General features: G+C 39.7%; 1 protein-coding gene and 1 pseudogene across 2 annotated transcripts in view; one reads left to right on the top strand and one right to left on the bottom strand.

The window, feature by feature from the left end:
- Nucleotides 1–16,268, top strand: part of Plod2 (procollagen-lysine,2-oxoglutarate 5-dioxygenase 2) — a 70,807-nt gene that overhangs the window by 24,227 nt on the left and 30,312 nt on the right. For both annotated transcript variants that reach the window (XM_021642337.2, XM_021642336.2), the window contains exons 2-3: nucleotides 8,824–8,915; nucleotides 10,537–10,673. In XM_021642337.2, coding sequence (XP_021498012.1) covers nucleotides 8,824–8,915; nucleotides 10,537–10,673 — 229 coding nt within the window. The remainder of the gene's footprint in view (nucleotides 1–8,823; nucleotides 8,916–10,536; nucleotides 10,674–16,268) is intronic.
- LOC110551633 (transcription factor BTF3-like) lies at nucleotides 4,126–4,768 on the bottom strand (annotated as a pseudogene).

Below are 16,268 nucleotides of genomic sequence, written 5' to 3'. Positions count from 1 at the left end.
TTGAGTGCTAGGCTGTCAATAAACTATCCTGCCAAGTAAATAAGTTCATTGCTTTAGAGATCAGCCTCATTCAGATGTCCAGGACACAGGCAGAACGTAGAGTGGCTGGCCCCCAGCCCAATTTGTAGTACTCTTTGTCGCTGCCTGAAACCTCATGAGAATGGTTTTTACTGCCCATGCTTCTGTCAGAATCCCTGCTCACAAAATTCTAGAGTTTCTGTGTCTCTACTGGAAGGTCTTTCACAGAACAGTTCCTAATGGCTGGTTTATCATACTCTGGTTCTCTAACCTGTTTTCTGAACTCCTTAATTTTCTTGCTGCTGGGACAACATTCCTGACATACAGCTTGAGGGAGGGTTGAGTTATGCCAGCTGCTCTTTCAGAGGACCTCAGTGTATCTCTGCAGAGAAGGGATAGCAGAAGGAGTGACTCCAGCTTGATGGTGAGTGACACCTTGGCTCTTCACAAAAGGCTGGCTGAGAATGCCCCAGAAGCAGGGCCAAGCCATTACTTTCAAAGGGCCACTTCTCTGGTTTGGCTTTTTCTAGGCTGACCTAACCTCTTAGAGTCCCCAAATCCATGCCAACAGGTGGAGACCAGCTGCTTTGTGCCTTTTTGGGGACATTGCACATTCAAATAATAATAGAATTGAACTTGTAACTTACTGTACAGGTAGAGTGTACATGTAAAAGCTTATGTACATCAGGATCAACTGAATGTTCTTAAATCTTTTTAAGGATAGCAGTGTTTTAGAAATAGCTTAACTAAGTCCGCAGCATAATGGCTAAATAAGTTATAGCTTATGTAAACTAAATAATGCTCTCATGTTCTGTTTGAAAAGAGCTCAAATATATGCAAAAACCCATAAAAGGAAAATACAGATTAGTACGTAGATTGTGTTCATGTACAAGAATATGAAATGCCCACTTGTGTGGCATCGGGATTTCTTCAGAAGCAGCCAGCAGAACCACTTTCCTTAATATCTTTTGTGGGAACTACTCAGACGTCTGAAAAGATACTTTAATTTCATCATATAATCCAAAATCTAAGCTATAAAGAAGGAACAAAGTTTTAAAAAAAAATTATGTATGTGAGTGTTTTGCCTGGATGTGTCTGTGCACCACTTGTGAGTCTTGTATCCACGGAGGCCAGATCTGTGCCAGATCTGCTGGAACTGGAGTTACAAGTTATGAGCCCCACTGTGTGGATGCTGGGAATCAAACCTGGGACCTCTGGAAGAGCAGCCAGTGCTTTTAACCACTGAACGAATCCTCTAGCCCTATGTATACATTTTTAAAAATCTTGGCTTGGAGTAGTGAAGTTGACTATCTGAAACACTTCAAAATCTGGTAACTTTTTCAGCAAGATGAGAGTGTCATGGTTGGTTGTGTAGGATACAGATGATTTTTGAGATGGCTGTAGTAATTCCCCCGAGACTCAATCTGGAAAGATGGCATTATGAGTCATTTGGGGGTTACCTTTATAGCCACAAATTATCATCTAATACGCCAGTTCATCCTTTTAGTGATCTCTTACATGACAACTTCTTCTGAATAATTTGAACTGAAGCAGCAGCAGGAAGGTCTTACAAAGATTCTGACTTCCGGAAATTGATGCTGCATTTTAAAACCTTAAAGATGGAGTGAGGCTGAGCTGCTGCCTAATTTAATGGACTTATCTGTACACAAAAGGTAGAAAGGGGGGGGCGGCATCACCTGTTTCTGTTCATTATGTTTGTTGTAGAATTGAAGCCAGGCTTGAGCGTGCTACATAAGCACATAAGCAGTCTAACTAGGAACCGAGAAACAACATTCCAGGCCTGGTATCGCAACCCTTTAAAAGTAATTCCGTAGTGTTCTCATAAAAATGCAGGATAGAGAAACAGCTCTTCCATTGTAACTGAAGATGGTAAGTTGTGGCATTCCTGGCAAGGGACCTTTGGGGCTCACGGCCTGAGTCGACTTCTGCTGACTGCTGAGGTAGTAGGGTGGTAATAGGGCGGAGGGTGCCTGGCGTGACATTGAGGAGCCTGCTGGGAGACCTACAACCAATGCAGGAACCCCATTGGTCGCCCAAAGCTATATAATGTGCTCCTCTGCCAGGAATAAGCCAGTCTGCATCCGCCTCTCCTCAGATTGCATTCAGTCCACTCCAGGTGTCTGTGTAGTGACTCCAGCGCCTCTCACCCCTCGGCTTGGACCCCCGTCCTCACCCACAGGATGGACCCTTGGAAGGAGGACCAACAGTAGGTGAAGTTCGGGACTTTGCTTTCATCAAATTTCAGCAGCACATGTTTCTGGATCTTCTTTTAGTTAGAACGTTCTCACAGAGCGCTGTCTCTGACACCCAGCACTGCCGAAACTGACCTCTGCGTCTGCTGCAGATCAGTTTTTACAAATGTGTGACCTGGTGGGAATGGATGTTATCTGTATTTTTTTTTTTGTCCTCATCCCTATATGGTGCCCCTTGCATATGAGCATGTGGAATGTATTTGGTGCCTGTATAAAACATGGAATGGTTGTAACATGTCAAATGTGTTTCAACAAGTTCCATGATCTGCTTCCAGATTTTGGGGAGGCGGTTCCCAGTCTGTGATGAACGAAGCATTTGGCCAGCAGATGCATTACTCCACTCTGCTCAAAGAGCATTCTCATCCTTCTCGTGCATCTTTCTATTTTTGAGATTGTTGGCTTCTCTGAAGCCTTCGGATTCATTAATGCCCACTCTTCTTTGGGGTGGGTGGTTGGCAGCTCTTTATTCCTTTGACATTAGAATTACACCTTGGGTTCACATTTTGTAATTTGTGGAGATATCAGATATGCTGCATAAATTCTGGAAAGTTGCTCTGTGTTTGTCTTATCTAAGGGATAGGAGGCACATTAGTTTTCCCACGTAGCCCATTTATTTTGGATACTTCTTACTGTTCTTGGTATTGACGTATCTTCTTCAATTAATTACTCCTCTTCCATCACATCCAGCTCTCTAAAGTTATACAGAAAACCCTTTTTTTCCCCTTTTCCTCTTAAATAAAACGAATTACTGTAAAACAAAAGGTGGTTGATTCCATTGATCTTCTCCCTCGTTTTTGACTAGAGTAGAAAACAGTTTTACTTCTTGTTCCCTCAACTATTTTTATATGGCATGACTTCCAAATCTTTTGCCACCCTGTTTAAACTTCACACCATCAATGCTTCTTGACACAGCTCAAGACTGTTTCACAGATTACTGTTTTCTTTGCTTGTGTTAGCATGTATTGGCTGTTTTTGATCTTGTGTTCAACTTTGTCAGGTTTTGTTTTGTCGTTATTTTTTTGGTTTATTTTGTTTTTCATTTTAAATTTTTAACTCAGGTTTTACTTGCTTGCATTGAAACTCTTTTAGCGTGATCATTCTCTGGTGTCTGAATTTTGTTTTCACAGTATAAACCCCGAAAGGAATTTTTTGGATCTCTGTGTATAGTTTTTGGCTGTCATCCAGTCGTTGTGTAATTTTTATTTCCATGTTTCTGGGAAGGGATTAGTATGGATGTGGGGCAGTAGATCCCTTTCATTTTTCTTCCTGCTGTTCATCACATTGAGGTTGGGCTCTTCTAACTTTCATGTCCAACTAATTGAAGAGAAGCAAAAGTGTGGGCTTATACCAATGATGAGGGGTTACTGGATGTTCGTGAGGTATTTTTACAAAGTAATTGTGAATGAAGTGCATTTTATACAAATTAAATAAGTTATGTGGCTCATGTTTTATGAATCTTTTTCTTAAGCATGTGATTATGTTGTAACAAGGGCATGAACTTATTTAAACTAGTAAGTGTATTATGGCCAACCTTTCTCATTTTTATTTCTGTGATAAGTGATTCTTATTATAATTGACATATTGACATAAATAACATATATGTCATATATTGACATATATAGACACAAAATATGATGTAGCCAACAAATATATTAAAAATTACATCTCATAATAGGATAGAGTTTTGTAGTTTCAATCTTTTTTTTTTTTTTTTTAACTAGGCAAAGAATTTTATTAACGTTTTCCAAACTTTATTCCCGGGCTTCTTCAGTTTAGTTTCCTGCAAAGAATGAATTGTGTATAAGCAAAACCTGAAAAGAGCTGAAGTGTCCAGGGGGCTTGGCCTTAAAAATATTAGCAATCTAGATTTTATCAGATCCATAAACAAAAGCATTTTAAAAAGCAGTCATGATACTAAATAGCAGCCCCTGTAACTTCTGCAAATGTCACCTTCTTCAGAAGTTGCCTCAGTTCAGTTTGCCTCGTTCTTAGACGCCTCGTCAAAATTCTCCACCAGATCTGGAACTTCATCGTCGTCATCTTCTCCAGTAGCAAGTGGTGCTTTTCCATACACAGATTGTTTGGGCGGAGCTTCAGCCAGTCTCCTTAAACTAGTCAGACTGTCTGCACCAAGCTGGTTAAGGATGCTGGGAAGCATTTCTGTCAGCTAATTTGTCTCAGCGTGGCCTGTAATGGTGAAGGTGTTTGCTGCCAGAGATGCCTGAACTTTAGGGTTGTTAAAGTGGATCACTGTTCCTTGGTTTGTAAACATATTCACCTCTTCAATACCAGAGATATAGTTTACCCCTAACTTCTTTAAGGAGAACTGCAGTTTTTTATCCTCTGCTGTGGCTGTTCTGTGAACTACCTTCTTCTTTCTGCGAGCAGTTCCTTTCCCACCAGTGCGCACTTGTGCCTGCAGCTTGGCGAATTTTTCCTGGTTCATGATTGTTTCTTTCATCTTGTTGGAGTGAAAATGGGGCTGTGCGGGGACTAGGGTTCGGGCTCGGGCAGACCAGCTGAGATAAGGCGCACACATGCGGCTGTAGTTTCAATCTTTACCTATAATCGTTTACTATAAATATACTAATTATGATTTTTATTTGCAATATGAATAATCTACTTGCATGCTTTGAGAATATTTTTAGGCTTCTATAGCTCTCTGAAAGTTACCTTGTCTTCCAATCACCATGTGGCTACCTATAACAATACACAAGACAAATGGCTATGTGTATATATATATATATATATATATATATATATATATTTATATATATTTAAAAAATGGTATGTAAGGGAAAGAGTAAATCTAATACATGTTTTAAAATTTTTAATTCTAGTATGTGCTCAATTTTAATTGAAATAAGTCTGTAGAAATGTGTTGTAGTTTGAAGTATTTGGGAAGATCCATCACAATGGCCTCAGTGATGTTTATCACTTCTTGGAGGTTTAGTCAATTTGCCTCATCTGGCTCTTAGAAGAGTTTTCCTAGAACTCACAGCCTTCTCCCTAGGACAGATGATCCCTCATACAGCCTGCCTGCGAACAGCTGGTGACATGCCCCTTCCCACCCCACAGTGCATACGCTGCTCTAGTGCTTGGCTTATCCTGGTTTGTGCATGAATTTCCTACTTGTATATCTACAGGTGGGGTGTTGGGAAAGGGAGTTGGGTGGAGAGCCAATCCGTATTCCCGCCACTAGCACATCTCTCGGTAGACTGTTTGTCCTCCATCAATGCAGTCAAGTGTGGAAGTGCAGATGAAAACGTTCCCCTGCCGCCCATTGTTCTTGCTGAAATTATGATGAGGATTGCTTTTGACACCCTTTTGTCTTGGATTTCTTCCAGAAGTTTCACAAAAATAAAACGTACTCCCTAGCAACCTACACTGCAGTGAGACCGTTGGTGTGGCTCAGTGCTTAGCAATGAAATGGTGCTGTAAGACTTAGGAAAATATGTTTTGAAGATTTATTGTTTATTTATATGTATGCATTCCTGTGAATGCTCCCTAGGTCCAGAAAGGGGCATCGTATCACTTGGAGCTGGAGTTGAAGACAGTTTTTCTTTAACCACTGGGTTATCTCTCTAGTACCCCTACCATAGAATACCTTATTTTTATGTAATTTGTATCCCAAATTTAGTCTTAAGTTGGTAACTACTTAGCTACAGGATCCTAGGATCCCTTTTTTCTTTTTAGGGCATTTTTTGTTTCCTTTATAAGAAGTGGGTTTATTCTTCTATTGCCGTGATAATTTACACTGATAGGAAATGACCATCAGTGGAGGACAGGGGTATGTCTGCCTTCTGCATGAATCTCATTCTGGCGTCTGTTTGCAGTCTTCTCTGTATGGCTAGCCTGCGTCCCGAGTCTTGAAATGACAGAACAATCAGATCACATAATTGACCAGGTAGCTTTGCTGAGGTGTCAGAGTCCTTCCTACACCTAGCTGTCAAGGATGCGCCAGGAGGACTAGGTCAGCACTAGTTATCCTCAGATCTGAGTGCATCAGGGTGTTACAGAGCAAATGCCACTGAGCCCAGTGGCACATGCCTGTAATCCCAGCAATCGTGGAGGCAGAGGCAGGCGGATCTCTGCGAGTTTGCTGTCAGCCTGGTCTACGAGTGAGTCCAGGGCAGCCAGGGATACACAGAGAACACCCTGTCTCAAAACAAACAAAACAACAACTGAAAACAACAAAGCAAACGCAAGTTGCGGATCACTGGGGAGCTACACAGGGGTCTCCTAGTCTTCCCTGGTGAAGTCAAACATGATGGGTTCAGCTTCCCAGCTAGAATGCATGAAATGTTGGTAACAGGGGAAGCATCCTAGTGACTGGGTGCCCTGTTTTCACTGCGGATGGCTGACATACCTATGCTCCTTATCACCATTCCAAAACCTGACAGAAAATCAGGTGTTCACCACAAACCACGGTGGACCACTTAGGCAGACTGCGCAAGTCTTCGGAATAGAGTTGTCTCTCTCGAAAATGTTGTAGACAGTATCTGGGATCCAGCTTTCCATGGAGGACCAGCCTTTCAAGCAGGCCTTTCTGAAGAGGGAAGCCTTTGGCCTGTCATTCCTTTTCTTCACACATGACATTCCACAGTTTGCTTTCGGCCCTGTGAGCCTTTGCCAAATGAGACCACCTTAAATACTGAAAACAAGCTGGCTTTACAGTTTTATGCTTTTATGTATCAACTGAAAATGAATTTAAAATGTTCATTAATCGACAGCATACTAAATGATGAAAAACTTCCTGGTTTAGTTAACGGTTGAGGACAGCTTGACTCTTTGGATATAGTCTCATAGGAGTTAATGTGCTCATAAATTTTAACTGTTCTAATGAATTTGTAATTACAGTTTCTGGGGAGTATTAGGAAACAGACGAAGAGTCTAAAAGCAGTTTGCTCTTAACTGCTGAGTCATGTCTTCTGCCCTTAAGTTGGGTTCTTGAGTTGGTTGTCAAAAGTTTCTGGGTAGTTCCCATCAGCACTTTGTTTCCCTTTATCTAATATTAATTATTAAAATTCATTTCTCCTAATAGTGATACTGAAATGCAGGTGAAAAGGCAGCTTTCTGTGGGTAACAGCAAAATACACCTGCCTTTAAAGAAGCTGTGTACATGTTTTAGTGGTTATTAGCAACAGTCTGGAAGCAACAAGAGTCTTTATTTGTCATGATCAATAGGTAATGTCATTTGTGAGTTTGTTACTGAGTTCATTAACGTTTTTTATCTTCCTGACGGTTTTGTAAAATTATGAGTCCTAGTGAGGGTTATTTTTTTGTTTTTAATTTATACTGGCAATGGTAAATGTAACATTCTGTCCAATCAAATCTTTGAACTTGTAGTTCAGTTTTTGATTTATGTAGAAAAAAAATATTTTGAAATCATTACAAGAAAAAGGATCCCTTATAAAGTATGCTCTTTGTTCCCCTATGATCTGGGGCTCTGTTTTAATGTGCACTAGGAATAGTGACTTGCCAAATCATTAATCAGTTCAGCCATGTTTGAAATATTAAAAGTGAGATTAAGTCATATGTATTAGATTTTGTGTTTAATCCCCCGAGTAGAGATTGTGTATGACTCAGGGGTCCTGCAGGACTCTTAGTTTTCTTGTATCATGGAGAATTAAGTAGGATAGTTTGGGGTTTACAATGCTGAGGTGGTAGCTCAGTTGTAGCCCATGACCGCTCCAAATTCTGGAAACAGGAATGCCCCAGTGCTTGTGCAGAGGATGGAACTTGTATGAATTTTCCAGTGCCCTTTTGTCTGATAAATACTATCCATCTTTCTACAGCAGCTTTTATATGTATTTGTAAATAGATCCTTAGTCCACTTGCCTCTGTTAAGAAGAACCTATATTAGAGTAAAAGACATTATGAAAGGCAACTAAAAGCTCCATATTTACTGAAGCTGTTATTGGCATCACCGATTTTTGTTCCAATTACTGTTTAAGCAACTACACAATAAGTAAGTGATATAAATGTGATGACTTTTAAGACGTTTAATGTAAGAACTTATAAATTAGGAGGGAAGCAAGACTTTTTTTTTCCAGTTTGTTCAGTCTATTTTAGAGAATAAAAATTAGTCTTGCAATTAAGTCCTCCTATGTGTCAATACTGAGTGGATAGAGCTTGCTTAGGAAGTTACGTGATAATATGCCTTAAATCCGGGATGGTTTATACGTAACAGTGGAGCTGGCTGATGAAATGGTATCTACAAAAGCTTCAACACTTACAGATAAAATAGACATTTTGTGAAAACTCTTCTTCTATTTGTGAAATACTCTATTTAGGACCTGTTTTTCCTGAGCTACTAGTGAACTTTATTTTACCATTAAAATAATTTCTTACTACATGGATTAATCATTGGGCAGTAAAATGGCACATTTTAAATGCCTGTTTTTCAGTAGCTCTTTGTTTAAGTAATCAAAAGCATTCTCATGGGGTGATGAGTTTTTAATCACCATAGTGAGGTATGGAATAACAGCATTTAATTTTTTGCTAAACTTTCTTCTTTATTTCTTTACAGATAAGTTATTAGTCCTAACTGTAGCAACAAAAGAAAATGATGGATTCCACCGATTTATGAATTCAGCCAAATATTTCAATTATACTGTGAAGGTATGATATATCCTTAAATCTTTGAGGTCCTCCCCTATCAGTGGACTGGAGGGGCATAGGGTGAACAGGGGGAGGGTGGGATTGGGAGGAGATGAGGAAGGGGGCTGCAAAGTGAATAAATTGTAATAAATAAATAAAATAAAATAGAAAGAGCTCTAGTGATAACAATTAACGTGTTTAAAGAGGATAAGTGAGAAATATTTTGAAGTAAATGAGAAATACTGTTAACATGCATTGATGGGAAACACTTTGTAAGTACAAAGAAATTAGGGTGCAATATGGTTGGAACTCAGTGGACCAATCTGCAGGGATCAACTTGAAGAGAGAATATAAAGTTTCTTATGTGCAAGCATTTGATAAGAAATTTCCATGTGGTATGCTGTTAATTATTTTGTGACCAAAGTGAGATGAAATATACTTATGAGCAAAATTCATTTATTTTTAAGGAAATCTTGTCCTAGAGTACATAGCTCTAACCTCTCATATCTTAGAGGCCAGTCCCATTTGAATACTATAAATTTTGGCACTCTCTTTGTCCTCCTATTAGGTGGTCCAGGTTTCTAAAGTGTGTACTTTATACCAGTGAGAGCTTCATTACTTGAAAGGAATTAGAAAGGAAATTTCTCAGGTTCATTTAAGGTCAGTGAGTCACAGAGTGGACCCGGGAGTCTTTTGCTTTCATCATGTGTCCATGAGACAATGGCTCCTCCCTGTGCTCTGCCGGGATAGGTCTCAGATGTAGTTGGGCTCAGTGGGCCCAGTATTGGGGACTACAGAGGACTGTGGAAGAACTCTCAGCTGAAACACTGGTAATTCAGTAGATTTGCCCCAGCTGGAATCCAGCTCCACACCAGCTTCGGTCTGTTTTAAATGTCTTTTACTACAGCTATGTCAATGGTAAAACATGAAAGGTTGTGTCCATTGCATTTGTTTTCATTGAAATTTCATTCCCCTTTCATTTTCCAGATCTAGTTGTGTATTGGGAGATGGGGCACGTGTTGGTTACACCTCTCTCCCTCAAAGCCAGGGGCATCAGCTACCACTTACAGTTCAGGGTGAAGTGGTGGAGGCAGAGGCAGAACCTGAAGACTCGAGTGCCTGTTTAGCCCAGACTAGCTGTGCTTAGGTGTCTCCTGCATTGGGTAATTCTTAATAAACTTTCGGACTGATACAAACTTAAGATTTGCCAAAAGAAGTAAGGGTCTCTTTTTACATGCTTTCTGTGTGTCCTTGCTTGAGAGCCCAGTCTAGGCGTCTCTGAGCATAGGGACTTTCTTGTAGCTTTTCTCGCCACATCGAACAGGCCAGCTGTAAGGTTTCTCCATTTTCATTTAAGTCTGAAAGACAAGAATAAGATAATACGGGGATTGCTTTGAGTCTACTTCTAGAGGTTAGAATCAACTTTTGCAATGTTATTAGGAATGTTATTTGGAATGGTGTGATGTTGGTGGATAGCACTGAATAATTAGGACCTGCCTATGCATTAATATTCTTTTCATTCTAGCATTGTACTTTGATTATATATAAAGGGTGGGTTGCTAGTACAATTTACTGTTGACCTTTTTATGCTGTTGTCACCAGTGTCATTTTCCTCAGGATGAATTCTTGCTTTCGTTTATAGGTTCTTGGTCAAGGGCAAGAGTGGAGAGGTGGTGATGGGATTAATAGTATTGGAGGCGGCCAGAAGGTGAGATTAATGAAACAAGCCATGGAACAGTATGCCAGCCAGGAGGATCTGATTATCTTGTTCACTGAATGGTAAGAGAAATAAATACACTGTGGGCTTTTCGGTCTACATTATATTACTTTTAAAGATTAAAATGTATAACTGAAGTTTAAATGTTGAATTATTTTACTGACAGAGTCATTAGTGTAAAAAGTATTTTTTTCCTCAGTTATAACTGACTTCTCTAGTGAGCAGCCTCTGCTTCTGAGCCCCAACTTGAAAGCAAGGTTGTTTTTACACTGAACTTTTTTTTTTTTTATTAACAGAAAATTTTCCCTGTAAAATAAATGTATTATGCATGAAAAGTCACAGTGAGCCGATCTTGTAATACATTAAAGGTGATGAGTTATGGCAACTAATGAAAAAGCATGGCATAGTCTAACATTTTTGTGAAATTCGTTTTTGTCTTGAGCTAGAAGCGCAGTCGAGAGCATACTTGAGCATGCAATTGAGGGAGACAACCAGATGAACTCAGTTTAACCCCTAACAAAAATATCTGATAAAGTTGCAAGTACAAGGTAGACAGACCCTGTGCTGTCAAGAACAAAGGGCCTTTTGTGCCTACATTTCTTTGCGTTTATTTACTTTTGAACCTGGGCTGAAATCCACGGGGATAGACACCTAAAGCATGCATTCTGCCATCGAACCATCCCCCTAGCCCACAGATACCATTTTGCTTAACTGCCTTATTCTCCTAATCCGTTTGAAATATTTAACATCTTTCCTTAACTCCTTACGTATTTTAAAAACACCAGATTGCACCGTATACTTTTCTTTCTATCTTTCTTTTTCATTTTTATAATGTTGGCACTGATCTTTCATTTTTAAATCCTGTTGAATTTTCCTCATTGGTGTAGTAAAGTCACCTTAAATCTCTTATTTTCAATTTCCAAGTGGGAAGACACACTATTTGCAGATGAAAATCAAGATGATGATGGTTCTTAGACAAAAGTATATGTGAGGATGGCCTCAGCTTTGACCTAAAAATAGAAATAATGACGTGTCAGTTCAATACTTGTATCATTTATACTTATAATTTTTTGATTCCAAACAAAAACTTTATTTTCTTTTATGTACATGTTCTTGAAAGATAAATTGTGACGTGGCGGGCATAGGAAAGCATATGCGCCATATAGATTTCTACATTGTTCAATACATCCTTGTCCACATATAATATGCGTTCTGCAATATCTCGATTAAATGCTGAGCACAGATGAGCCTGACACAAGCAAATTTGTATTTGATTGTGAGGCAGGTAAGTCTGTGAACAAGCAGCCACATAGAAGCTCACAGTGATTTCTGTGAGTTTGGGGAACCTGCTTTTCTCTGTGCTTCCCTTCCAAGCCTCCTGTCTCCCCTGCTCATTGAGTTTTAGTGCTGGAGAGCTGGCAGTCGGGGGGGGGGGGCAGTTGTTTTTGACAGAAGAGGGGCATTATAAGACACCCATAGCCTGAGGCAAGTCAGTCTGATTCATTTGGATTGTAGTTAAGACTCAGCTTAGCCGAAAAGACGGGGTTTGAGGAAGGCCCAGCATCTCTAGGTATAGTCAGGATGAGCTTTAAGTCATTGTAAGGACCCGTGTCTCTAGGTACTGCCAGGATTGGCCATGTGCCAGTGGACCAGCTTGGCTTTCTTGAGAGCAAAGTTGTAGAAGCAATCCTATAGTTTTATTGAGAAAAGCAGGTTTATTTGGTGATGCCCCTTCCCTGGAAGTAGTGACAGCTTACGTGTGCAGACAAAAAGGATTTCATCGTTAGCGATGGGCAGAACTTCATGTATGATAGCTGTGACTGGTAGGTGTGGAGGGCACGTGTGCATGCACAAGCTTGCACTTTACATATGTATTCACAAGCCAAATTTCCTACTTGAAATTTGTTCTACTTTAGCTTAGAAGCTTTAAATATCACTGTGTTCAAAATAAGATACTGGTTGTAGGGACTGAGGGCCTTGCTGGGACAGAGACCCAAGTTCTAAATGCTCTATGTGTTGTAACTGACACATAAGGGAGCCAAAAGATTCCTTATTTCTTTACTGAGTGAATGAATACTCACTTTGTACCGATTATTTGAAAGTTTTAATGTTCAGAGATGACTCCAACAAGATAGAAGTTTTCATCTAATTCATCGTATCATTTTACAGTGTAAGGGACAGACCAAGAAACGAGGAGAGATTCTGGTCTGGCCGGAGGCTGTGCTGAGGAGCATGCGGCTTTGAGATTTGCCCCATTCTCTCCCTGGCTGCCCTCTCTGCATTGTGGTTTCTGTACTTGCACCCTTCTGAAATGGTCAGGAGGCAGCGGCTTTCCAGATAGATAGAGCTGCACTGACTTTGCCTCTCTTCAGCACTAGTGGTAATTTCACACCCTACAAGTGTACCTTCATTAGGGGGCATATTCATCAAGTAATGTTCTGCTTATGAAGTAGAGCCCATGTTAACCCATCAGCTTCCTTTTCCTCCATCCCAAATTACTAACATTTATTTGATAGTTTTTCATAAAGGCTTAGTCTGAAAATTTGCTTGGGTGGGTATTTTCAACCAACTAAAATGCTGTGTGTGTGTGTGTATTTATGTTGCAGATACTAAAGGTTCAATACTGTTGCATTATGGGTTTATCAGAAATACCAACATTTTATCTGAGGGGAGACTTAAGATACATAGGTTTCAGGTGTGGGCTGCATCTGTTCCAGTTTTGTTAGACTTTATTTCAGCCTATACTTTATGGTTCAGATGATTAAAATTTTTGTTTAGTTCTATGCATGTAATGATCAGTAACATACTAGATTAGGGAAGAAAAACAAGGTTAGGGGGGTACTTCTGTGGCCTTTTTCCTTGGCTGCCCAGTAGCTTTTACTTCTCGTTTAGATATAGTATAATTTATTCATTGGTTCATTCACTCCTTTGTTCAATAGACATTTCCTGAGTATCTTCAAAATCCTTAGCTAGGGGTCTCTACAGATGCTAAAGGCATGAGTCCATGCAACTGGGATAAGAGATGCTTTTTGATTAGGTGCATAAAATAGAATGGACAGTTGGGTGGGTAGGGGGAAGGAAAGGATAGTGAGAGTTAAGTGGAAGGAAATGGTATTTTTCTGCCATGTTGGTGTCTAGAGGACCTGACAGTGGAAATGAGCCTTGAAAGCAAATGGCTTGGGGCCAGTTGGAAAAATCCAGGCCAAGTAGATGTTAATTATGAAGACACACTTGACCTCACAGGAAAAAGCTTTAGATTAAGCTTCTGAACAGGATAGTAAATGGAGGTTACTAATATGAGCCTGGTCCATTTAGATTTTATTCTATAGTGAAGGCATCCACAAATGACTCTTGTATGACCAAGCACTGTTCTGTAATTCAAGGACCTTCATTTGCTCATGCCTTGTTTGTGACTGCTTTTGTGCTAGGCTGGCAGAACTAAGTAAGTTGTTTGACAGAGCCTATGTGGCCGTCAGAGTCCAAGCTCTCTTCCGCAGGCCAGTGTCAATATTTGGTGACTCTTATTTTAGGCCACAGCTGCAAACTAGTGACTGACTCTGGGGTGTGGTACCTTCAGGAGAGTTCAGACTCCCTGGGCCAGCAGTGTGTGTGTGGCAGGGGTTGGCAGATCGCTGGGGAGGTGCCAGCATAGCCTGTAGGGTACGTAAATCAGCATAGGTTGTTGCTGTCTGGGAGAGGAACTGAGTGGTAGGTCCTATAGGGTGGGATCAGCAAGACACTGCAGAATGGTTTTGACGGCAGCTGTCATGAAGAAGGATGAGCCCAGGGTGAATGATGAATTTTCATCCAGTCTTGGTGACTGTGTGGCTGAAAGTATCACAAAAATAACACAGAAGGACAAACACTCATAAAAGTCTCAATGACCTGTTGGAGATAGAACAGTGACATGTCTGGGTTCAACCTTATGGGTTTTGCAGAACTTGGGAATATTTACCGTGCTGAAATGTGGAAAGTTTCATTTTATTCTTTGTATTTAAATGGACTGCGTTCCTGTGAGAATTATTTTTATGACCTCTGTGCATTCGTTTTTGTTTTTTTTTTTTAAGCATTTTTGTGGCTCAAATAATTTTAAGTAGAAAAACTTTCTTCCCTTTGGGAAGTTTTAAATAGACACAAAGACTCCTCCCCACGCCCCGCCCCAGGAAAGCAAACGAAATGACACCTGCTAGAATGAAATAGGAAAAATTTCACCAGGCTTACCTATTTAGTTGTGTGTGTTGGCGTCCGCCTGAGTTTAGGGCCAGCCTGGACTTCCTTGGCACAGTCCTCCTTTTTCTGGGCTACATGAGACTCTTTCTCAAAAAGAAAATATTTTACATTTTCAGTCAAAGTAATATTCTTACCTGAATTGTGTGAAAATAATTTCTTAGTTTACCTTAAAAGAATTGTATTTAAAAGTAATCTTTATAAAATGCTATATTAGCGAATTAAACATTGTGCCTCATTTTATAAGCTATTGACTTTATTAGTAGTCTGAAATACAGTTTTATCTTTGTGCTTCACTAGCATTTCAATGATGAAAAACATTCACTTTCCAAAAGGCATCTGTAACCAAATCCAGGCTTTCTTCACCTCAGGCCAATGCTGTACCTTGAGTTTCACACCTACCCTCATTTTAAGTGTTTGAGTATGTAGTGCTACTTATATTTTTCACTGTTTTCAGAAACTATCTTGGCTTCCACTGAGTCTCCCTCTATGCCTGACTCAGAATTTGAATTTTTGGCCTCATCTTTGGTCTTATTTTCACATACACACTGACATACACAGGCACAATTAACAACTACTACTTTGGAATAAAACAGCTATGTTAGGAATAGAATTGATGAAGTCAGTTATACTAGAAAATGTATTTGTTTTGTCTTGTAAATCGTATTAGTTTGTTTACTTTTTAAATAAATACACCAAAAAGTTAATTTTCAGATTTCAGAATACTTTTATTGAGATATAAAGCTTTTTAAAAATATACATATACATTTAAAGCTTTTTTTTTACACACACACAGACGTTGTGCATTGACTTTTCCTATGCCCTGCGTTCTAAGCAGTCCCACCTCCAGTTAATAACCAATCGTCATTGCGTTTACTTGTTAAAGGACTGGTGTGCACACTCTGAGGGCCAGCAGCAAAGCTGCAGTCAGACTGCAATAGGCAGACGACAATTCCACACTGTGCTGGACTTTTGTAGTGCTAACAACATCTTGCCTATTGATTCTGGAAAGAAAAAAAAATTCCAATATGTACTTTTGTGTCTGTAGTCTTTCTCTGTCAGTCTGCCTATCTGGGTATTCAGGAACAGAAATTTAATTTTGAAGTGCAAAAATAGTAGAGATAAAAGTAACTGATTAACTTTTCTAGAACAGTTTCAAGAGAAAAGAAATTCCCTGATTTCAACACCACTTTTAGATATAATAAAAAGAAATTGGGAAGGGAGTGGGTTGTTGAGTCAATACTTTCAGCCCTCAGGTGCTGAGCTAGGAAGATTTAAGTTCAATGGCAGTCTGGGCTATGAAGTAAGACTCTCGTCTCAAAAGAAATTAGCAAATACCAAATTTGCTTAGCAGAGTCACAGAATTTAGCTGTACAATTTTTAACGCGTTTTTCACTCAGCTGCTCTTTTTTTTATAAAGCTGTAAGGTG

This window comes from Meriones unguiculatus, chromosome 6 (assembly GCF_030254825.1).
Source record: "Meriones unguiculatus strain TT.TT164.6M chromosome 6, Bangor_MerUng_6.1, whole genome shotgun sequence".
In the NCBI taxonomy this organism is placed as follows: domain Eukaryota; kingdom Metazoa; phylum Chordata; class Mammalia; order Rodentia; family Muridae; genus Meriones; species Meriones unguiculatus.
The sequence above is the reverse complement of the archived record's forward strand: the minus strand, read 5'-3'. Positions and strand labels throughout refer to the sequence as shown.